A 24,381-nucleotide genomic window follows, 5' to 3' on the forward strand; every position below is an offset into this window, starting at 1 on the left:
GAAAGAGGCCACTCGGCCCAACATATCTGTGCCGGCCGAAAAACAATCCACCCATTCTAATCCCACCTTCCAGTATTTGGTCCGTAGCCCTGCAAATTATGGCACTTGAGATGCATATCCAGATTCCTTTTGAATGAGTTGAGGGTTTCTGCCTCAACTACCCTTTCAGGTGGTGAGTTCCAGACCCCCACCACCCTCTGTGTGAAAAAGCTTTTCCTCATCTCTTTCTACCAATCACTTTAAATCTATGCTCCCTAGTCACTGACCTCTCTGCTAAGGCAAATAATCCTGTCACCTCCTCTCTATCCAGGCCCCTCAAAATTTCGCACATTTCAATCAGATCTCCCCTCAGCCTTCTCTGTTCTAAGGAGAACAACCCCAGCCTAACCAATTTTTCCTCATAGCTGCATTTTTCCAGTCCTGGCAACATCCTCATAAATCTCCTCTGCAACCTCTCTAGTGCAAATACATCTTTTCTGTAATGAGGTGACCAGAACTGCACACAGTACTCAAGGCCTAACCAATGAGTTATACAGTTCCAGCATAACCTCCCTGCTCTTATATTCTATACTAAAGGCCTGCTACCCGACCCGAACCCGACGGGACCCAACGACATGTGTTGGGTTTGGGTCAGGTCAGGTTGCTCTTCGTGGTCCGGCTTTCGGACTCGGGTCGGGTCGGGCCAGGTCCTGGTCAGAGACACACAGCAAGAAGTGTTAAAAGTAAAAAACCTACCGGAGCTGGGAGTCCGAGACATCAAAGAGGGAACCTCTGAGTCTGCGCAGTGAGCATCTCTATGACGTCATCACGCTCATGCTGCAGCTTCCTGCAGATTGCGAGTCGCAAGGTAGGTAAAGGGAACATTCCGGTGGTCGGGTCGGGTCGGGCGCGGGAAAAAACGGAGGGACTCGGACCGGGTTGGGCCCGGGTCCAATGTGGTTCTGTTAGGTTCAGGCCGGGTTTTCTTTCGTGACCGGAGCAGGCCTTTATTCTATACCTCAGCTAATAAAGGAAAGGATTCCATATGTCTTCTTAACCACCTTATCGACCTGTCCTGCTACCTCCAGGGATCTGTGGACATTCACTCCAAGGTCCCTCACTTCCTCTACACTTCTCAGTATTTTCCCATTAATCATGCATTCCTTTGCCTTGTTTGACCTCCCCAAATGCATCACCTCACACTTCTCCAGATTGAATTGCATTTGCCACTTTTTTGCCCATCTGACCAGACCATCAATATCTTCCTGCAGCCTACAGATATCCTCCTCGCTATCTACCACACGGCTAATCCTTGTGTCGCCTGCTAACTTCTTGATCATGCCCCCTACATTTATGTCCAAATCGTTAATATATATCACAAAAAGCAGGGGGGCCCAGTATTGAGCCCTGTGGCACATCATTGGAAACAGCCCTCCAGTCACGAAAACACCCATCAACAATTACCCTTTGTTTCCTACCACTGAGCCAATTTTGTATCCACCTTGCTGCATTTCCCTGGATCCCATGGGATTTTTTTTTTTTAAATCAGTCTGTCATGTGGGACCTTGTCAAAAGCCTTGCTAAAATCCATGTAGACCACATCAACTGCACTACCCTCATCTATTTTCCTTGTTACTTCTTCAAAAAATTTGATCAAGTTGGTCAAACAAGATCTTCCCTTAACAAATCCATGCTGACTATTCTTGACTAACCTGTGCCTTTCTAAGTAACAGTTTATCCTGTCTGTCAGAATAGATTCCAATAATTTGCCCACTACTGAGGTTGCACTGACTGGCCTGTAATTATTCAGTCTATCCCTCGCTCCCTTTTTAAACCGAGGTACAATGTTAGCAGTTCTCCAATCCTCCGGCACCACACCTTTATCCAATGAGGACTGGAAAATGATGGTCAGACCTTCCGCTATTTCCTCTCTTGCTTCTTTTAATGGCCTGGGGTGCATTTCATCCGGCCCTGGTGACTTATCAGCTTTCAAGGATGCTAATTCCATTGTGGGAATGTGGGAAATCCCATTGAGAGTGTGGGAAAATGGCGCACTGACACGGAACACAAAAGTCCGAGTGTATCAGGCCTGTGTCCTCAGTACCTTGCTCTACGGCAGCGAGGCCTGGACAACGTATGCCAGCCAAGAGCGACGTCTCAATTCATTCCATCTTCGCTGCCTTCGGAGAATACTTGGCATCAGGTGGCAGGACTATATCTCCAACACAGAAGTCCTTGAAGCAGCCAACACCCCCAGCTTATACACACTACTGAGTCAGCGGTGCTTGAGATGGCTTGGCCATGTGAGCCGCATGGAAGATGGCAGGATCCCCAAAGACACATTGTACAGCGAGCTCGCCACTGGTATCAGACCCACCGGCCGTCCATGTCTCCGCTATAAAGACGTCTGCAAACGCGACATGAAATCGTGTGACATTGATCACAAGTCGTGGGAGTCAGTTGCCAGCATTCGCCAGAGCTGGCGGGCAGCCATAAAGACAGGGCTAAATTGTGGCGAGTCGAAGAGACTTAGTAGTTGGCAGGAAAAAAGACAGAGGCGCAAGGGGAGAGCCAACTGTGCAACAGCCCCGACAAACAAATTTCTCTGCAGCACCTGTGGAAGAGCCTGTCACTCCAGAATTGGCCTTTATAGCCACTCCAGGCGCTGCTCCACAAACCACTGACCACCTCCAGGCGCATATCCATTGTCTCTCGAGATAAGGAGGCCCAAAAGAATCCCATTAATACTTCCTCTCTCCCTATGTTGATCACATCCAATACTTCACACCCCTCTTCCTTAACTACAATACCTGCATTGACAGACGCAAAGTATTCATTAAGAACAATACCAACATCTTCCGCCTCTACACATAGGTTACCTTTTTGGTCTTTTATGGGCCGCCCCACTCTCTCCTGAGTTATCCTCTTACTCTTAATGTACTGATAAAACATCTTTGGATTCACCTTGATTTTGCCTTTCAATATTCTTTCATGCCCTCTCTTTGCTTTCCTAATTTCCTTTTTGATTTCACCCCTCTACTTTCTATACTCCTCTCGGCGTTCTGTAGTATTGAGTTCTCGGTGTCGGACATAAGCTTTCCTTTTCTGCCTTACCTTGCCCTGTGGGCTCCTCGACATTCATGAGGTTCTAGATTTGGCCATCTCACCCTTTTTCTTTGTGGGAACATGTTTACTCTGAACCCCTTCAATCTCCCCTTTAAATGCCTCCCACTGCTCTGACGCTGATTTACCTTCAAGTCGCTGTTTCCAGTCCACTTTCGCTAAATCACTCCTCAGTTTTGTAAAATTGGCCTTGCCAGAATTAAGAACTCTAATTCCTGTTCTATCTCCGTCCTTTTCCATAATTATGTTAAACCTGACTGAATTATGATCACTACCACCAAAATGCTCTCCCACTGCCACTCCTTCCACCTGCCCATCTTCATTTCCTAAAACTAAGTCTAAAACTGTGCCACCTCTTGTTGGACTTGCTACATACTGGCCAAAAAAGTTCTCCTGAATTCACCTCAAGAATTCTGTTCCCTCAATTCCTTTCACACTAAAACTATCCCAGTTAATACTGGGGTAGTTAAAAATCTCCTACTATTACTGCCCTATGGTTCTTGCACTTCTCAGAGATTTGCCTGCATATCTGCTTTTCTATCTCCCTCTGACTGTTTGGGAGTCTATAGTACACTCCCAGCAGTGTGATTGCCCGTTTTTTGTTCCTTAGCTCAATCCACATGGCCTCATTTGATGAACCTTCCAACACATCATCCCTCCTCACAGCTGTAATAGTTTCCTTGACCAAAATTGCCACTTCCCATCCTTTCTTATCCCTCTCCCTATCGCATCTGAAAACCCTATAACCAGGAACATTGAGCTGCCATTCCTATCCCTCCTTAAGCCATGTTTCTGTAATAGCTATGATATCATATTGCCACGTGTCTATTTGTGCCCTCAGCTCATCTGCTTTATTTGCTAAACTCCTTGCATAGTAGGTACCCTTGAGCACTGCAAAACTTGTTTTTTTTAATTTTCTAACCTTTGTTTCTTCTGTCTTCCAGACTCATTCATTAATTTTCTGCCTTCCATTTTCATTTCTGATTTTGTCCCAACTGAGTCCACCCTCAGGTCCCCATCCCCCTGCGAAACTAGTTTAAACCCTCCCCAACAGCACTAGCAAAACGTCCCGCAAGGAAGTCAGTCCCGGCTCTGTTCAGGTGCAACCTGTCCGGCCTGTACAGGTCCCATCTCCCCCAGAGCTGGTCCCAATGTCCCAGGAATCTAAAGCCCTCCCTCCTGCACCATCTTTCCAGACATGCATCGATCTGTCTTATCCTTCTATTTCTATACTCACTTGCGCGTGGCACTCGGAGTAATCCGGAGATGACTACTTTTGTGGTTCTGCTTGCTAATTTCTTACCAAGCTCCCTTAAATTCTGACTGCAAGACCACATCCCTCTTTCTACCCATGTTGTTGGTTCCAATGTGGACCATGACTGCTGGCTGTTCATCCTCCCCCTTCAGGATGCTCTGCAGCCGCTCAGTAAAATCCTTGACCCTGGCGCCAGGGAGGCAACACGCCATCCTGGATTCACTTCTGCAGCCACAGAAACGCCTGTCTGTTCCCATGACTATTGAGTCACCAATCACTATGGCTCTTCCAGTCTTCCCTGTACCCCACTGTGCAGCTGGGCCCCCCATGGTGCCATGGACTGGGCTCTGGCTGCACTCCCCAGGTGAAGCATCACTTTCCTCAGTATTCAGTACCTGTTGGAGAGCGAGATGCACTCAGGGGTCTTCTGTACCACCTGCCTGATTCTTTTTCACTGTCTGGTGGTCACCCATTCTCTCTGGCCCTGCATACTCTTAAGCTGTGGGGTGACCACATCTATAAACATGCTATCCACATAGCTCTCATCCTCACGAATGCACCGCAGTGTTGCCAACTGCCACTCAAGTTCCAAAACCTAGAGCTCAAGTTGCCGCAATTGACAACACTTCCTGCACAAATGGTTCTCCAGGATACGGGAAGCATCCTGGAGCTCCCACATAGCACAGGAGGTGCACTTCTGAGGTTGAAGCACCCCTGCCATTCCTTTATTTATTGGTTGACCTCCAAATTGATCTTCCAAAATTCCCTAGATTCTAGAATGATCCCAGTGGATTAGAAAGGAGGGAGAGAGAAAACAGGGAACTACAGGCCAGTTAGCCTGACATCAGTCATTAGGAAAATGCTGGAATCCATTATTAAGGAGGTGTTAACAAGGGGCACATAGAAAATCATAATATAATTCTGCAGAGTCAACATGATTTTATGTAAATGAAATCACATCTGACAAATTTATTGGAAGTTTTTGGGGATGTAACTAACAGGGTAGATAAAGAGGAACCAGGGGGTGTAGTATAAAAACAAGAAATGCTGGAAATACTCAGCCGGTCTAGCCTTTTGAAGGGTCGCTGACCTGAAATGTTAACTCTGCTTCTGTCTCCACAGATGCTGCCAGACCTGCTGAGTATTTCCAGCATTTCTTGTTTTTATTTCAGATTTCCAGCACCTGCAGTGTTTTGCCTTTATTTCAGGAAATGTAGTATATTTGACAAAGTGTTACATAAAAGGTTATTACACAACATAGGGGTCATGGCATTGGGGATAATATATTAGCATGGACAGACAATTGGTTAAAGAACAGAAAGCACAGAATAGGGATAAACAGGGCAGCTGTAACTAATGGGATGCCGCAAGGATCGGGGGCCTCAGGTATTTACAAAATATGAATAACTTGGATGTACAGACCAAGAGTAATGTATCCAGGTTTGATGTTGCAAAATTATGTGAGACAGTAAGCTGTGAGGAGGACACAAAGGGATATAGACAGGTTAAGTGAGTGGGCAATAAGATGCAGAGGGAGTATAAATGTGATGTTATTCCCTTCGGTAGGAAGAATCGGAAATTAGAATATTTTTTTAAATGGTGAGAAAACTTTAAACGTTGGAGTTCAGAGGGATTTGGGTGTACTTGTATACAAAACACAAGTTAGCATGCAGGGACAGTAAACAATTAGGAAAGCAAATGGCATGTTGGTCTTTATTGCAAGGAGGTTGGAATACAAGAGTAAGGAAGTCTTGCTACAATTATACAGGGCTTTGGTAAGACCACACCTGGGATACTCTGCAGTTTTGGTCACTGTACCTCAGAAAGGATATATTTGTCTTGGAGACAGTACAAAGAATGTTCACTAGATTGATTCCTGGGATGACAGGGTTGTTCTATGAGGAGAGGCTGAGTAGACAGGGCCTATACTCACTGGAGTTTAGAAGAACAAGAGGTGATCTCATTGAAACATATAAGATTCTGTGGGACTTGACAGGATAGATGCTGAGAGACTGTTTTCCCCTTGTTGGAAAGTCCAGAACTAGGGGGCTTAGTCTCAGGCTAAAGGATCTTTCATTTAAGACTTAGATGAGGAGGAATTTCTTCACTCAGAGGGTTGGGAGTCCTTAGAATTCTCTATTGGAGACAGCAGTGGATGCACAGTCATTGAGTACTTTCAAGGCCGAGATAGATAGATTTTTGGTCTCTAAGGGAATCAAAGGATATGGGGATCGGGCAAGAAAGTGGAATTGAGGCCCAAGATCAGCCATTATCATATTGAATGGCGGAGCAGGCTCGAGGGGCCATACAGCCTAATCCTGTTCCTATTTCTTATGTTCTTAGATCAGAGGCTGGGTATTATAAAGCAAGTGACTCACTTCCTAACTCCCCAAAGTCTTTCCACCACATACAAGTTACAAATCAGGAGTGTCATGGAATATTCTTCACTTGCTTGGATGAGTGCAGCTCCAACATCATCCAGGATAAAGCAGCCTGTTTGATCAACACCCATCCACCAACTTAAACATTCATTCCCTCCATCACCTGAGCAATGTGGCTACAGTGTCTACCATCTACAAAATGTGCTGCAGCAATTCGTCAAGTCTCCTTCAACAACATCTCCACCATCTACAAGAACAAGGGCTGCAGATGTACGGGAACACCACCATCTTCAAGTTCCCCTCCAAGTCACACACCATCCTGACTTGGAACTATATCGTTGTTCCTTCATTGTCACTGCGTCAAAATCCTGGAACTCCCTCCCGAACAGAAGGAGCACCTTCACCACCCAGACTGCAGCGGTTCAAGAAGGCAGCTCACCACCACCTTCTCAAGGACAATTAGGAATGGGCAACAAATACTGGCCTTGCCAGCGATGCCCACATCCCATGAATGAATTTTTTTTTTAAAGTTTAGTAAACACAGTGCGCTCAGGGAATTTGAGTGAAAAAGGATTACTTACTGAGACAGCACAGAGTGTTAGAAAGAGACTGGCAGCTTCAGAAATAACAGAGAAACCAATCAATAAACCAGTCAGTAATTAAATACACAAGCACGTACACCCGCCCACCCCCCACTGGGTCCCAAATCTGTCCATCGACAAGTTTGTTACAGCACAGTGACAGGGAGGATTTTGTAACAGAGTTCATTATCTATTAAATTAGTCTGGCACAGGAGTTAGATTGGAGATTAAATACTGCCCATATCCAGGATAGGACCCCAATCAGCAAGACAAAACAGGCAGGGAAATATTGCCTACAGCAATCATTGTATTACAGTTTAAGCATTTTATTATTGGGTGGCTAAAGCAGAGACATATACTGTCGACATCCAGCACTAGCAACACTCTATACAGGCAAGAGGAGGGTGGAAAAATTCAGTAATTATATATGGGTAAATTCATGCTCCCATAAGTAAGTCATGCTCAAAATATGGATTGCAGACAGGACAACAAACTGTCACAGCAATTCTCCATCTCGCTCTGCCTTCAAGCATGGCTCCTTGGTGGGCGTGCGGGATCTGTGAATATACTCTACGATGAGAATGGCTCTACTTGTTCCTTTACCGCAGTACATATCAATGTCTCATATCAATATGAGCATATTATTTTGGAGACATTCCTTAAACAATCACTAAGCAATTGGCAGGCTGCTCCAACACAGAGCACTATCGATAACATTATGTGAACAAAAGCTATACTGCTTGCATTAAACTTGAGAAAAGTAGTTTTTTATTCGATCTTGAATTATAAAGAACCCCAAAATAAATTCAAAACTGGATCACAACAAGAATGTATAATTTCAAAACCGGTGCCAGATGCTAGTCAAAAACAGTGGCGCAGTGGTTAGCACCGCAGCCTCACAGCTCCAGCGACCCGGGTTCGATTCTGGATACTGCCTGTGTGGAGTTTGCAAGTTCTCCCTGTGACCGCGTGGGTTTTCATCGGTTGCTCCGGTTTCCTCCCACAGCCAAAGACTTGCAGCTTAATAGGTAAATTGGCCATTATAAATTGCCCCTAGTGTAGGTAGATCGTAGGAGAATAGTGGGGATGTGGTAGGGAATATGGGATTAATGTAGGATTAGTATAAATGGGTGGTTGTTGGTCGGCACAGACTCGGTGGGCCGAAGGGCCTGTTTCAGTGCTGTATCTCTAAATAAAAATAAAATAAATGCCAAACGCCAACGGTTATCTCAGACATCACAGTACACAGGGGACTCCAGACAAGTATATGCAAATAACTGACAACTGTTTATGCAGTTCAATAAACAGGAGTTCTGTACAATTGCACAGTGAGTAACCGTATCCTGCTGAATAAACAGGAACAAATACACAATGAGCAACTATCACCATGCTGAATTAACAAAAGCTCTGTACAAATCACCCTGAAGCAAAACTCTGTATCTTTACACGTGGAGAGAGTTTCAGCTTTGGCCACAATCAGGAAATTGGGTGCAAATTGCACTTGAAATTGCGATGTTTCAGTTTGAAGTTCAAGTTCCGTCTATGAGGCATTTGCAAAAATCAAATATAAAATCTTCCATGAACCAGTGTAATTGGGTAGCATAATAGAACATAATTGTTTTTCGCTTTGCATTAAAAAATATTCATTGACATATCGGAGTGGTAACCTAGTGCAATTTTATTATTGCAGCTGCAATGGGTTTGTCACAAAAAAAGCATTTCAAGAAGAGTGTCTAGTCCTCCAAATGTGAGTAACCTGATTTCAAACCACTGGTAAAGACTTTAAGAAATACTATACTGAACCACTTACTAATTTCATGGGTATACCTTTGTCAGTTTTCTTAGTAAATTAAAAGCAAAATACTGCGGATGCTGGAAATCTGAAACAAAAACAAGAAATGCTGGATTCACTCAGCAGGTCTGGCAGCATCTGTGGAAAGAGAAGCAGAGTTAACATTTCGGGTCAGTGACCCTGTTCCGAAGAAGGGTCACTGACCCGAAATGTTAACTCTGCTTCTCTTTCCACAGATGCTGCCAGACCTGCTGAGTGAATCCAGCATTTCTTGTTCTTAGTAAATTAATTTTTTAATATGTAAAAACATTTAAAACATGCCTACTGGCGACTGTGTGACTGAGAAAATGAGCTCAATTTGAATAGCCTCCTCAAACAGCTGCACAGTCAGCAGAAACTTGCCACCTTCATTATTTCAAGCTGGGCACATGGCCAGTTTTGTAGGTGGGGCCAGCTTTAGATCAAATTATTTTCAAACCACTGTTAAAGATCACAGAAATTTGACTAATACCTGACCTAACTTATGCTTGATATTCTACGATCTTTTGCGCTGTTTCAAGCGATTTCACCTGGATTCTGATGATAAAACTAGCCAAGCTCCAGGCCACATTAATAACATTAACCATGCAGAAAAAACAGGAACTTTGCACAGAGTGTGTTCCTTATCCGAGTGAAGTATATACAATTACAAAGCATTCTAGTCAAGGACTAGCAGAAAAGCATGGTCACTCACAAGGCAGCTGGAGTAGTACATAAACCACCATATGGATATCAATGTAAAGCATCCCAAAAAGTATCACCACACACCTCAATAGCATGTCAAAAGTTAGAAATAAGTAAAGTGGAAGCAGCGTAGATGCAGCCTGGTTCCAACTCAGAATGGGGAAGTTATCTTCAGCCATTCTCCACTGAGGAAATGTGTGGACATCATTAAGTACATGAAAGCAGGACAAGCTGGCTTCGTTGTCAAGATTTCAGCAGAACTGTGACTAGACTTTGGAAGGAAGAACATAAAATGGTGGCCATTCTTTATGTTCTGTGTTATCCAACAGAGCTATAAGCAGATATAGCAGAAACTAGGGTGATAGCTCTACCAAAAGCAATAAGAAACACTCCCTCCTTCAGAGCTGTGATTACAAACTTCAAAAGTATGTAATTCTGTAAACAATTGTGCTCACAGATGAGCAGGCTCGGAGGGTAGGCAGGCTTCAGATCAAATAGGAGCATGTGTGAACAAGTTCTTGCTCTTGTCACCTGTATAGAAAATAGTTTCCAAGATGTCAAAGACATTACCTTGATGAGTTGTTACAGCTACAAAGATGTCCTCCTGAGGGCACGGGTCATGGTGGCAGAACCGGAAGTGCGTTAGGCGGCCGGCTGCATGCTATCTCGTGGCGGCTGGCCAATTAAGGAACGCGAGGTGAGGGGGCTGTCTCATCCTGGGTCTGAGATGGCAATGAGGGTGGGAAGGTCAGTGTCATTTGATGCCGTAGCAGGTACTGGCACCATATTTAAAGAGCTGCCAGCCCTGCATTTGGTGCTATCGGAGAAAAGAACCTCTTCCTGTTACAGCTGCCTTGACACATCTGTGACAGCTGCTGCTGTTCCCCTCACTGAAGACCGAAAGCAACCGAGGAACTCACCGGAAGGCTACAGCAACAATTGCAGAAGTAAGACCCCGGGTGGCCCCACGTTTCTGCAATGCCTCCCTGCAGGTTCTCCTCCAAGATGCAAGGGCAAGGCAGGAGGTCCTCTTCCCCAGGGATGGGAGGAGGAAAGAGCCCCACCTGGCCAAGCAAGCCTGGACAGAGATTGCTGATGAGGTTAGCAGACATGGGGTCACACTCTGAACCTGGAACCAGTGCCACAAGCATGTCAATGACCTCATTCAGTCCCCCAAGATGAGTACTCCATACATCTGTTCCCTGTGTGGCTGGTAGGTGGTAACACAAGAGGGTTCGATTGGTGCCGAGGAAGTGACCACCCAGTCGGTGGTGAGGTGGTAAGGCAGCACCATATCCTGTCAGAGGCATAGCTGCCTTTTGGTGAGAGATGCCCATCTGTCATTGCTGACTGCCACAAGATCCCTCGAGAGTGGTTCTATTCAGGTGGACCACTGGGGCCCCACCAGCAAAGGTGTTGTGCTTGCCTCTGTGGGGAAACTGACAGTCTTCCTTTTTGTGCTTAGAGGAAAAGAAGGCACACAACAGCAGAGAGAGGGCCAAGGCTGGCAGGGGGATGCCATACCTCCACATCCTCACCCTGATGGAGGCGGCGGCCTTGGAGTTGGCAGGCCACCAGGGGAGCTGTGCAATTGCTGATGGCAAGACTGAAGTGCCAAGCCAAGAGAGTGTGAGAACAAGTGTGGGTGTACTAGGGTGCATCTGGCAAACACAAGGCATAGTGCCCATGTGACCACCACTCGACACATGGAGCTTCACAGCGTATGTCTGGGATGAGGAAATGGGAAGCCCTTAATCCTTACACATTTATGTCCTCTCATATAGGTCAGGGTCAAACCAAGCCAAGAAGAGGTTGAAAGACCGGTGGCCAGCCAGCCACCTCTGAGCAGGAGCAGGAATCCTCAGAGGGTGCAGTGCCACATCATTCCCCCGCACCCTCCACCAGCACAGATACTCTCACGTTGGTGAGCATGTGTTCGCGATTATATTCAGGGTCACAAGCTGGTGAGAGCATCACAGATGTGTTTGAGCAGCTGACAGAGGTCATGATAGCTGAGGCCACTGACAGTCAGAGACTGGGGGAGGCCAGGCCCATGCTGAGCTCCAGACTGATGACGAACCTCTGGAGTTGGCTGCGACATGGCAACCGGTGCAGCTGTAGCAAGAGATGATGGAACATCTGACGGAGCTTCCAGAGGCTATGTGCACCCATGCGCAGACAATGGAGGAGTCCATCCAGACCATGAGTGCTGCCATGTCTTTGATGGGTGCATGTTTGGCTTCCTCCATTAAAAAATTGGCAACCTTCATGGAATGCCAGCTGCAGCAGAACTCAGTGGATGCCAGAGATGCATGACATGAGCTCAGTATAGCAGTGGCAAGGTGAGAGGGGGACAAGGCACCTGGATTCTCTACCAGGTCTTCATCCTTCTCAGGTGAGCAGGGAGGTACAATGTGTGCCTTGCAAGGGAGGAACAGCAGCTGCTCTCAGGGTGCTCTTGGTGTGGACAGCAGCTCCACAGCCCCTCCGCCAATGGCACCATCACCTCAAAAAGTAGCCAAGGACATCCCAGGCCACAGAGCAGCACGATCAGCAGGTCATCTCCACATCAGCTACAGGCACAAGGGTGGCACCTTGTAGAAGTACTCATAAGACAGAGTTAAGAACAGCATCTAACTGCACTTGGGGTTCACAGGTAATTACAATATCTAGATGTTAAGTTTCCTTTCTGTTGAGCACCTCAATATGTCTTTCACTCAATCTTCCTGCATCTCATTCTAATTCTTGGTGCCCTGTAAGATTGCATCTACACCCTTACTCCCTCAATGAACTTGAAACAGTGGAGTAAGGTTTGTCCGTTCAGCTCTTCAGCCTTGCTATAGTGCACTGTGCACCTGGACAATGGGTGATGGGGTGAAAAATGAAGGGTGCGACAGTAGGACTGATTAGAGGTAAGGCTTTATTGGAAGCTTTCTGAAAAGGCACAAGGGTCACAGGAAATTACTATATATTAGGGCATCCCAAGTCTCCCTTGCGTGTATCTCATAGCGTCTTCCCTGTGGTCCAAGCGGGTCCTCATCTTGCATTTCCTGATCAGCTGCCTCCTCCATATCTTTGCTTGAGTTGACCCGTGGCAGGTTTTTTACCTTTCCTCTGCATCTGTGCATTGGTTCCTCACAGGCGTGAGCAGCCATGTCTTTAGTGAGTAGCCTTTGTCTCCAAGTATCTACTCCTGAAAGTGAGCTGGAAAAGCTTTGGGACCTGGGACTGCCGAAGTATGTATGTGTCATAAAAACAAGAAATGCTGGAACCACTCAGCAGGTCTAGCAGCATCTGTGGAAAGAGAAGCAGAGTTAACGTTTCGGGTCAGTGACCCTTCTGCAGCAGCAGAATTGTATTCAACCACAATCTGTAACCTCATGGCCCAGCATATCCCCCACTCTACCATTACCATCAAGCCAGGAGACCAACCCTGGTTCAATGAAGAGTGCAGGAGGGCATGCCAGGAGCAGCATGAGACCTACTTAAAAATGAGGTGTTAGCCTGGTGAAGGTACAACAAAGGACTACTTGCATGCCAAATAGCAGAAGCAGCATGTAACAGACAGGGCTAGGCGATCCCACAACCAACGGATCTAAGCTCGGCAGTCCTGTCACGTCCAATTGTGAATGATGGCGGACAATTAAACAACTAACAGGAGGAGGAGGCAGCACAAATATCCCCATCCTCAGTGATGGGAGAGCCCAGCACATCAGAGCATGAGACAAGCTGAAGAATTTGCATCAACCTTCAGCCAGAAGTGCTGAGTGGATGATCCATCTCAGCCTCCTCCTGAAGTTCCCAGCACCACAGATGCCAGACTTCAGCCAATCCGATTCACTCCATGTGATATCAAGAAACGACTGAAGGTACTGGATACTGCAAAGGCTACGGGCCCCGACAACATTCTGGCAATAGTACTGAAGACTTGTGCTCCAGAACTAGCCGCGCCCCTAGCCTAGCTGTTCCAGTACAGCCACAACACTGGCAGCTACCCGGCAATGTGGAAAATTGCGCAGGCATGTCCTGTGCACAAAAAGCAGGACAAATACAACCCGGCCAATTACTGCCCTAGCAGTCTACTCCTGACCATCAGCAAAAGGATGGAAGGGGTCATCGACAGTGCTATCAAGTGGTACTTGCTCAGCAATAACATGCTCACTGATGCACAGTTTGGGTTCCGCCAGGGCCACTCAGCTCCTGACCTCATTACAGCCTTGGTCCAAACATGGACAAAAGAGCTGAACTCCAGAGGAGAAGTGAGAGTGACTGCCCTTGACATCAAGGCAGCATTTGACCGAGTATGGCATCAAGGAGCCCTAGCAAAACTGGAGTTAATGGGAATCGGGGGGAAAACTCTCCACTGGTTGGAGTCATACCTAGCACAAAGAAAGATGGTTGTGGTAGTTGGAGGTCAATCATCTCAGTGCCAGGACATCACTGCTGGAGTTCCTCAGGGTCGTGTCCTAGGCCCAACCATCTTCAGCTGCTTCAATAACCTTCCTCCAACATAAGGTCAGAAGTGGGAATGTGCGCTGATGATTACACAATGTTCAGCACCATTCGCGACTATTCAGATACTGAAGCAGCCCATGTCCATATGCAGCAAGACCTGGACAATATCCAGGCTTGGGCTGATAAGTGGCAAGTAACATTTGCGCCACACAAGTGCCAGGCAATGACCATCTCAAACAAGAGAGAATCTAACCATCTCCACTTGACATTCAATGGCATTACCATCACTGAATTCCCCACTATTAACATCCTAGGGGTCACCATTGACCGGAAACTGAACTGGACCAGCCACAGAAATACTGTGGCTACAAGAATAGGTCAGAGGCTGGGAATTCTGCAGCGAGTAACTCACCTCCTGTCTCCCCAATGCCTGTCCACCATTTACAAGGCACAAGTCAGGAGTGTAATGAAATACTCTCCACTTGCCTGGATGGGTGCAGCTCCAACAACACTCAAGAAGCCATTGCAGAAAATGCAGTGGTTCAAGAAGGCAGCTCATCACCACCTTCTCAAGGGCAATTAGCGATGGGGCAATAAATACTGGCCTAGCCAGCACACCCACATCCCCCAAATGAATAAGAAAAATGTCTCCAGAGGATCCCTGGAAAGAGCTGGAGGCGTAGATTTTGAGGGCCATGGGATCTTCAGGGCCAGTGGTATTGGGTGTCCATCAATCCTATGGGTCTCAGCTCATCCTGCAGCATGGAGCAGAGATCCCTGAAGCCTCACTGGAGTCGCAGTCTTCATTGACACAGCCACTCAGCCATTTGGAGAAAGTTCAGCCTCGGGTGGTAGGCTCTCTCCTGTGGATAGGTTCTTCTGCCTGCATGTGCCCGTTGGCATGCCCCTCTGCCCCACTCCCACCCCAAGGCTGGCCTCTTAATGGTCGTGAGGTTGAAGATATGCCCCCGCTGGTGCCTGGGTCTCCTCCTTCTGAGCTGCCCCTCTTCCTCAACGGGGGCTACAAGGCCCATGGCAGGTGTTCTCTCTGATTCCTAGGCCTTCTATTAGGATAGCACTCCAAAACCTATCCCCGAGTCCTCTCCACGGGTAAAGTGCCACTGCCACTATGTGTCCCTGGCCACACGCCCACACTCCTGGCACTTTCTCCTCCCCCTCTGCCAAGGTCTGTCTGTTCCCTTTGCATACTACCTTTCCTGCCACTGCACGCTGGCTCTCCCTATGGCTTCATTAGACAGCCAGCACTTATTTCCCACTTCCTTGTCACCTGGTTTCATGTGCCATTGATAAGAGCCAAAACACCCTGTAAAATTGGAGTTAATTGTTCTTTTAAAATACCTCAATTAATGTCCCGTTGCCACGATGTCAGAAGTCCGCCCTCCATTGTTCCCGCCACTGGTAAAATCCGGAAGCAAAATGTTGGACTTCCACCCAATTGCAGTCTTCTCCCATTTTATGACCCCCCAACCCCGCCAACAATGGCTCCAACCTTGCTCTTAATGGCCCAGTAAAATTCTGGCCACGTTTTGAGACAGACAATTCCAGGTGATGTTAGGCAATAACTAGAACACATGGAAGTTCCAGTAAGAATGGACTGCCCAGATAACTGTTATGACTGCAATTCTTTAACATATTTAAAAATAATCCACCTCCAACAGTTTACAGCCCATTCACGTACGTTGATGACACCTGCCTGACTTCAAGAGATAGAGACTTCAAAAAAATTGAGCTCAACTTGAAACAAAACATGTAGCAATCAGTGACCATTGCAAAACGTGGAGACGTAAACCCAGTGTGTCAAAGACCGTGCCATCATTTTTTAAAATTCGATTCATGGGATGTGGGCATCACTGGCAAGGCCAGAATTTGCTGCCCATCCCTAACTGCCCTTGAACGGAGTGGCTTGCTTGGCCATTTCAGAGGGTAGTTAGGAGTCAACTACATTGCTGTGGGTCTGGGGTCACATGTAGGCCAGACCAGGTAAGGACATTAGTGAACCAGATAGGTTTTTATGACAATTGATGATAGTTTCATGGCACTGTTAGTGAAATCAGCTTTCAATTCCAGATTTTTATTAATTAATTGAATTTAAATTCCATCAGCTGCCGTGGTCGGATTTGAACCCATGTCCCCAGGGGATTAGCCTGGGTCTTTGAATTGTTAGCTCAGTGACATTACCATTACACCACAACCTCCCCTTCCATCTTAATGACAATGCTTCATGAGAACTCAACATTTTTTTGGATGAACAGTTGGAACATGACCTAAAACCAACATATCTAGGAGTAACTCTAGATTGCACACTTACCTATAAGGACCACCTTATAAAATCATAGAAAGTTTAAGGCACAGAAAGAGGCCACTTGGCCCATCATGTCTGTGCCGGCTAAAAAACGATCCACCTATTCTAATCCCACCTTCCAGCATTTGGTCCATAGCCCTGCAGATTACAGCACTTGAGGTGCATATCCAGACTCCTTTTGAATGAGTCGAGCGTTTCTGCCTCAACTACCCTTTCAGGCTTTGAGTTCCAGACCCCTACCACCCTCTGTGCGAAAAAGCTTTTCCTCATCTCTTTCTACCACATCTATTTACTTTAAATCTATGCTCCCTAGTCACTGGCCTCTCTGCTAAGGTGAATAGGCCATTCATCTCCACTCTATCCAGGCCCCCCAAAATTTTGTACATTTCAATCAGATCTCCCCTCAGCCTTCTCGGTTCCAAGGAGAACCACCCCAGCCTATCCAATCTTTCCACATAGCCGCATCTTTCCAGTCCTGTCAACATCCTCGTAAATTTCCTCTGTACCCTCTCTAGTGCTTTTACATCCTTTCTGTCATGAGATGACCAGAACTGCACACAGTACTCAAGTTGTGGCCTAACCAATGAGTTATTCAGTTCCAGCATGACCTCCATGCTCTTATATTCCATACCTCGGCTCATAAAGGAAAGACCAACAGCAAAAATTGCCTCCTAAATAAACTTGAAGGCACAACTTGGTGAGCTAATGCACAAAGGTACGCCACTTGCCGCTACCTCTGCTACTTAGTTGAAGAATATTGCACTTCCTGTGTGTTTCAACTCTTTACACAAGACACTACTAAAGTTAAATCAAAGCATGAGAATAATTGGGACTATTAAGCCAACCAACACCAAATGGTTACCATTCCTATCAAATATATAAATTCCTAACATCAGATATCACATTACAGCAAAGAACCTCCTTGAGAAAATCCAGGAGAGGCCACAACTGTTACTTTTCAGTTATATGGAAGGCTTTTCACCCTAATCAGCAGAAGACCAAGCGAGAATATGTGATCAACCTTCTCCACAGCGGATACTGCCTCATTATGGTGGACTGAATGGGTCAAGCTGCTCTCTCTACAAGAAACTCATAACTTGAGCTGCTACCTAATCTCTGGACCATGCTCAACTGTTTTAGATGTGGGGTGATAAGGTGTGGACTCTGCAATGTCCTTCAGTGTAGCAATGGTGCAGCTGGGGATGCCACACATCTGTTGAATATTTGCTCAGTCCCTGCTGGTCTACCAGGAGGACTTAACAGAATGCTGATCCCGAGGCAACTGAACGGCTAAAGGATGTATGATGACTTTGTGAGCGCCCAGATACTTTTCACATTTTGACTTATTGTTTATCTCCCTATTCTATGGTTTGTGTTTTGGATTTCATGGCCCCCATCTTTATTGTAAGCCTTTTGCATTCTCAAATATTTTTTGTCTCTATTGAGAAGTAATCTCCATGATTATCTGTTTTTTTCATTATTTATCTGTAATCTCCCCCAGAACATTGATCTTTCTCTGATTATTGGCACTAAAGAATTCTTTCTGATTATTTTTTTTTATTAATTCATAGGATGTGGGCGTCACTGGCCAGGCCAGCATTTATTGCCCATCCCTAATTGCCCTTGAGAAGGTGGTGGTGAGCTGCCTTCTTGAACCGCTGCAGTCCACGTGGGGTCGGTACACCCACAGTGTGCTAGCAGTTAGATACAACTTAGTGGCTTGCTAGGCCATTTCAGAGGGCAGGTAAGAGTCAATCACATTGCTGTGGGTCTGGAGTCACATGTAGGCCACCGCCTCCCCCATTATTGATCACCATCCTCTTGTTACTGATCTGTGATCACATTCTCTCCCCAATTATTGATCTGTAATATGTGATTATCAATTTGTCTCTCAATTAGATTCATTTATCTGTTAATCAGTAATCATTATGATTATCCATCAGTAAATGCTAATCATGATCTGGTTCAATAATTCATGATTTTTACTATCTCTGATCTCTATGATTACTAACTTGTGACAGTCAGTCATGAATCTTGCTCTAATTATTGACCAGTAATGTTTGTAATAGTCTGCCTCGGGAAATTGAAAGATGTGGTGGGCATCCCACGTGATCTTGAATGACGGATGAGTTCCAGTATTCGGATTTATTATTAAACCTGTTAAGCTACAATACCTGTTATGGCATAGATCATAGAAAAGTTGGTCTGCTTATTACTTCACCACGTTCAGAAAAGTCCAAACTGTAACAACACTCTTTGTGATTATTGATCAGTGAGTGACTTTTTGTCTCTTATTATTGAAGAGAAATTCGCTCTCTCTAATCATTGATCAGTAACAAAGCAACTGCTCTTCATCAGCTTTAAAACTTCCCCAGAAACGTGGAAGGTAGTATATAAATGTTGAGACTGTGTCTTTCTCTGGTTATTGCTCGCTGGTCTCTTTCTCTCTATTGATGAGTGATTGCTCTGATTATTTCTCAGTGACCTCTCGCACTGATCAACCATCTCTCTGATTACTGAAGTGCCAGTCTTACCGTAGCGTCCTGCCCCGCGTAGTGCCCGATCACTCGGGCGCCTCCCGGGTGCCTTTTGCTGAACTCGCTGATATCATAGACCTTCCTGTGGATCACCAGCCAGCGGTCGGTGCGGGTACAGTGCTTCTGCACTTCCTCCCAGGTAAAGACCCCGTCCCGGCCACACTCCGTACTCGTGCCCATCACTACGAGCCCAGGCAGTGGCTGGAACCCTTTCCCCACCCGGACTGTGTCTCAGACCCTCCCTGCCTGCCCGGGCTGTGGTGCAGTCTCTCCCCGCTTTCCCTCACCCCCTGCCCGGGCTGTGTCTCAGATTGTGCGAGGTCTCCTGGCTCCCTGCTTACATTTCCCCACCGTCCACACTCGGCTTCTCCCCAATTTCAGGACCACATCCAGCAACAAGCGCCGGGATACAGGCCCTGGGAAGACTATTGGATAGTTTCGATACCAATTACAGGTGCTTTTCACAGTGATTGGTTCACGGAACCGTCAATCACACGCGCAGGTCTCAGTGCTATTGGTGGATATTCTGGGCGGTAATCAAACTATTTCTACATCTTATTGGTTGACAGAAACGCCAATTCGCCAAATTCTAACTGCTACTGGCTTGTTGCAGCATTAACCCCTCTCACGCGGTTCGGGGCATGTCTTTCATTGGTCGCTACATGGACATCAGATCTGCTGAGTGATCAAGAGGATGAATGGAATGAGAGAGTTCCAGATTACATTATTGCGGGGCGGGGTGGAGGTTACTTGAGGGCGGTTCAGAGACTAAGAATTGAAGATCACAGAATCCTTACAGTGCAGAAGGAGGCCATTCGGCCCATCGTGTCCGCACTGGCTCTCCAAAAGAGTAACTCCCTCAGTTGGGCAGCGCAGTGGTTAGCACTGCAGCCTCACAGCTCCAGCGACCCGGGTTCAATTCTGGGTACTGCCTGTGTGGAGTTTGCAAGTTCTCCCTGTGGCTGCGTGGGTTTCCTCCGGGTGTTCCGGTTTCCTCCCACAGCCAAAAGACTTGCAGGTTGATAAGGTTAATTGGCCATTATAAATTGCCGCTAGTATAGGTAGGTGGTAGGGGAATATAGGGACAGATGAGGATGTGGTAGGAATATGGGATTAGTGTAGGATTAGTATAAATGGGTGGTTAATGGTCGGCACAGACTCGGTGGGCCGAAGGGCTTGTTTCAATGCTGTATCTCTAAATAAAAAAATAAATAATTCCATTCCCCTGCCTTCTCCCCATGACCCTGCAAATTCTTCCTTTTTGGCTGTCTAATTCCATTTTGAATGCTTCAATTGAACCTGCCTCCACCATGTTCGCAAACCTGCGTGAAAAAGTTTTTCCTCATGTCACTTTTGCTTCTCTTACCAAATACTTTAAATCTTTGCCCTCTCGTTCACAATCCTTTCATGAGTGGGAACAGTTTCTCTCTATCTACTCTGTCCAGACCCCTCATGATTTTGAATACCTCTATCAAATCACCTCTCGGCCTTCTCTTCTCCAAGGAAAACAGTCCTAACTTCTCCAAACTATCTTCAGAACTGAAATTCCTCAACCCTGGAACCATTCTCGTGAATCTTTTCTGTACTCTCTCCAATGCCCTCATGTCTTTCCTAAAGTCCAGCTGAGGCTGAACTAATGTCTTATACAAGTTCAACATAACTTTCTTGCTCTTGTACTCTATGCCCCTATTAATAAAGCCCAGGATACTGTATGCTTTATTAACCACTCTCTCAATCTGTCCTGTCACTTTCAATGATTTATGCACATATGCACCTAGGTCCCTCTGCTCCTGCACCCCCTTTAGAATTGTACCTTTTATTCTATATTGTCTGTCCATGTTTTTCCTACCAAAATTAATCACTTCACATTTCTCTGCATTGAACGTCATCTGCCAGAGCATTAGTCTATGCCTCTGGTTGCTAGTCCAGTGACATTATCACTACACCATCCCCTCCCCTTCTGAAAGAGCATTTTAAGGCTACAATCTTTTTTTAATAGACAAAAGAAATATTGAAATCTGGTAGATTTGAAGTACGTCATAAATAATTTGTGTCCCTTTTTCACATTTATATCTCACTATATTACATCCCTCAGAAATGTCACTAAGTTTCACAGAGAGTGAATTACTTTGAAGTAGAACAACTTGTGCCTCCCAATGGTCCTGCTAGACCTGCTATTTTGTCGCAGTAAAATCCCACAAATAAAAGTGAGATCATATATGTCAATCTAGAAAACTAAGTAGCTGGAAATCACCCCACCCCAAAGCTGACGACTGAAGAGAAGCCTTGATTATAAGTATGTGAAAACAGCGGTCTTTGTAGCTAAAAGGGGACTTTGTAAATGCTGGAAATCTGATATTAAAACAAACTGCATGGAAATACACAATAAAAAGAAAAATACATTCTGACATTTCAGGTTTGCACCCTTCAACAGACTGAAAGATAGAGAGGCATTCCAGTAAGGTTGGAAAAAAATGAGAACACACCCAAGGGAAAGGAAGGGAGGGGAAGAAAAGAGAACTAATTGATACACCAATCACATGGAAGGCGTTAATAGGTTAAATGACTTGTAAAATGTTTAATATAAACCTTGAATATAAAATATTAATTAGATGGTGCAGGGATATAAAAATAGACAAAAGGATGTGCAAATAATTAAAATACATATACATCAAAAGCATAAGAAAAAAATCAATAACAGAGCAAAAATAAGTGGCAAATGTAGCAGATTTGAAATTAAACAGGAAATGCAACTGAAACAATCACAAGTTTTTTTTTAAAAACACACAACTGTGATGTGATCTTTTGAAAGGCCTGTACCCCAAATACTGGCTTTCCTTTCCTGCCCCTAAAGACTGGCAGACCCTGCTCATATTGCAGAGCGTAGTTAAGGTCTGAAATTACTAACGTCACTGTTCATGAGTTTCAGCTAACAATACTCTCCCTTCATTTAATGCCGCCACTCTCTTTTCCCACTCCCATTAACAAGGTGCTGGTGATTTTTTTGTTCTCTCCTCTCCAAAGGACCCATTTCAGTATCTCCATTTTTAAGGTCATAAGAACATAAGAACTCGGAGCAGGAGTAGGCAATTCAGCCCCTCGAGCCTGCTCCGCCATTCAATACGATCATGGCTGATCTCATCTCGGCCTCAACTCCACTTTCCTGCCTGTTCTCCATAACCCTTCAACCCTTTACTAATTAAAAATCTATCTCCTCCTTAAATTTACTCAATGTCCTGGCATCCACCGCACTCTGGGATAGTGAATTCACGACCCTTTAAGGGAAGTCATTTCTCCTCATCTCTGAGATTTTTCTCCTACAAAGCACCACATCCACATTCTGTCTGCTTCCTTCTGCCCTTCATTGTCCTCTGCCATTAGTGCTTAGACAGCTAGTATCAGCAGTCTATTCAATTGTGAAAACCATCACAATCAAGCCCAATTCTGTCCTTACCCAATGTCCACATATGCCTACTTTCCAGAAGTAGTCACTGTATAAGGATCAAATGCAAGATCACTAACTATGTCTTATCCCCTTCCCAGCCAATTGTAATGCCCCCATTGCCACCTTGCTTCAGATTTTTTTTTATTTCCAAAATATACTTTATTCATAAAAATCTGCAAAAATTACATTGCCAAACAGTTTCAAACAGCACCAAAAAATACAAACATTGCAAGGGAGATCAGTTTCCTTCTATACTATCATGAGTTTCTTCACAACCCTTCCGTTTCACTATTGTCATGCCAATTACAGTTTTACATTTACAGCAAATGAAAATATCAACGATACAGTTCGAGGGGTTTTCTATGGATCCAGCCCCTCAGTTCAGCTTGGTGGGGGTCCTTACACTGTGGTCTTTCCCCATTGAGCCTTTGCTGCGGCTGCCCCAAGCTTTAGTGCGTCCCTCAGCACGTAGTCCTGGACCTTGGAATGTGCCAGTCTGCAACATTCGGTGGTGGGCAACTCTTTGCGCTGGAAGACCAGCAAGTTTCGGGCAGACCAAAGGGCATCTTTCACCGAATTGATAGTCCTCCAGCAGCAATTGATGTTTGTCTCAGTGTGCGTCCCTGGGAACAGCCCGTAGAGCACAGACTCCTGTGTTACAGAGCTGCTTGGGATGAACCTCGACAAAAACCACTGCATCTCTTTCCACACCTGGCCACCTTGCTTCAGATCAGCTAATTTAACATGAACCTGGGACCAGGGACTTTCTGATTTGTATGGCTCAGTTATACTTGCCTTTATCAGCCATGCACTTGACCATGAAGTTAACTGCATCCTCCCTCTCTTAATTTCTATCCTCCTTCTTTATTTCTCTTTCAGACAGGCAATTTTACTATAAATTAGTATAGTTTGGTGTAATGTCATATTTAAGTTTGACTTTAATTGGTAACATCATGACATCAGAGTGTCAAAAATTGAATATTATAGTCTGAAATTTCATCTTATTGGGCTGCTTCAAATCTGAAAATTATTGCAAACTCATGTTTTTTACTGACTCCAACCTGGGTTGGTCCCCTGTCTAGGATGGTAATGCATTTAATTCGTGCTATTATTAGACCAACCATGTCTCCTGAGTGGCTTATATTCAATCAATCTCTTAGTTAGGGAAAGGAGTGAGAAATATATGAAGAGAGAGAAGGAGACACTGTTTAGTAGATGGAACAAATGAGGAAGAGAGAGAAAGAGAAATGTTGTTGATGTAGAATAGCAGGATAGGAATTCTCATACTCCAGATATGAAGGCCTGCATTGTATATATGCACGAAGAATATTATTTTTACTAGTATTTCATTATAGCCCAGAATTTACTGTTTGTGATATTAACTCACAGATATTTAACTTAATTGTATGATATTTTGGCTACTGTTTTAATGGTGTCATTAACTCTTTAAAAATAAACTTGTTAAACTAACAGAGAAATGTTGTGTAAATGTATTAAGGGTTCATTTGCTCATGTTGCAAACAGTGATTTCTAGGATTATTAAATATTTTAAACATACCTTTGATATGTATAAAACTGCATCTGGATAAAAAATAGAGAGTTTAGTTCTTATGGCCGAAACCTTCTCCTGTGTCTGTCTTATGAAACCCCCCACCCCCCAGATCAGATGGTGTCTGGATCACACTGCTCAGCTCCAAGCCCTGGTGTCTCACCTGACTGTTATTGGACCTGAGGCTTCCACTCAGACTCAGTACTTGGTCTGTGCCTTGCCCTCTACCAGCTCACCA

At 45.2% G+C, this 24,381-nt stretch overlaps 1 protein-coding gene across 3 annotated transcripts in view; it reads right to left on the reverse strand.

Moving 5' to 3' along the window:
* Window positions 1-19,574, reverse strand: part of LOC137377025 (acyl-CoA (8-3)-desaturase-like) — a 67,134-nt gene extending 47,560 nt beyond the window's left edge. For 2 of the 3 annotated variants that reach the window (XM_068046172.1, XM_068046171.1), the window contains exon 1: window positions 19,147-19,574. In XM_068046172.1, coding sequence (XP_067902273.1) covers window positions 19,147-19,329 — 183 coding nt within the window. In that variant the 5' untranslated portion in view covers window positions 19,330-19,574. Of the gene's footprint in view, window positions 1-10,404; window positions 10,643-19,146 lie in introns of those variants that run through there. The other variant, XM_068046173.1, reaches the window with a different exon arrangement.
* Between the last annotated feature and the right edge of the window lie 4,807 nt (window positions 19,575-24,381).

Source organism: Heterodontus francisci, chromosome 14 (genome assembly GCF_036365525.1).
Source record: "Heterodontus francisci isolate sHetFra1 chromosome 14, sHetFra1.hap1, whole genome shotgun sequence".
Lineage (NCBI taxonomy): Eukaryota > Metazoa > Chordata > Chondrichthyes > Heterodontiformes > Heterodontidae > Heterodontus > Heterodontus francisci.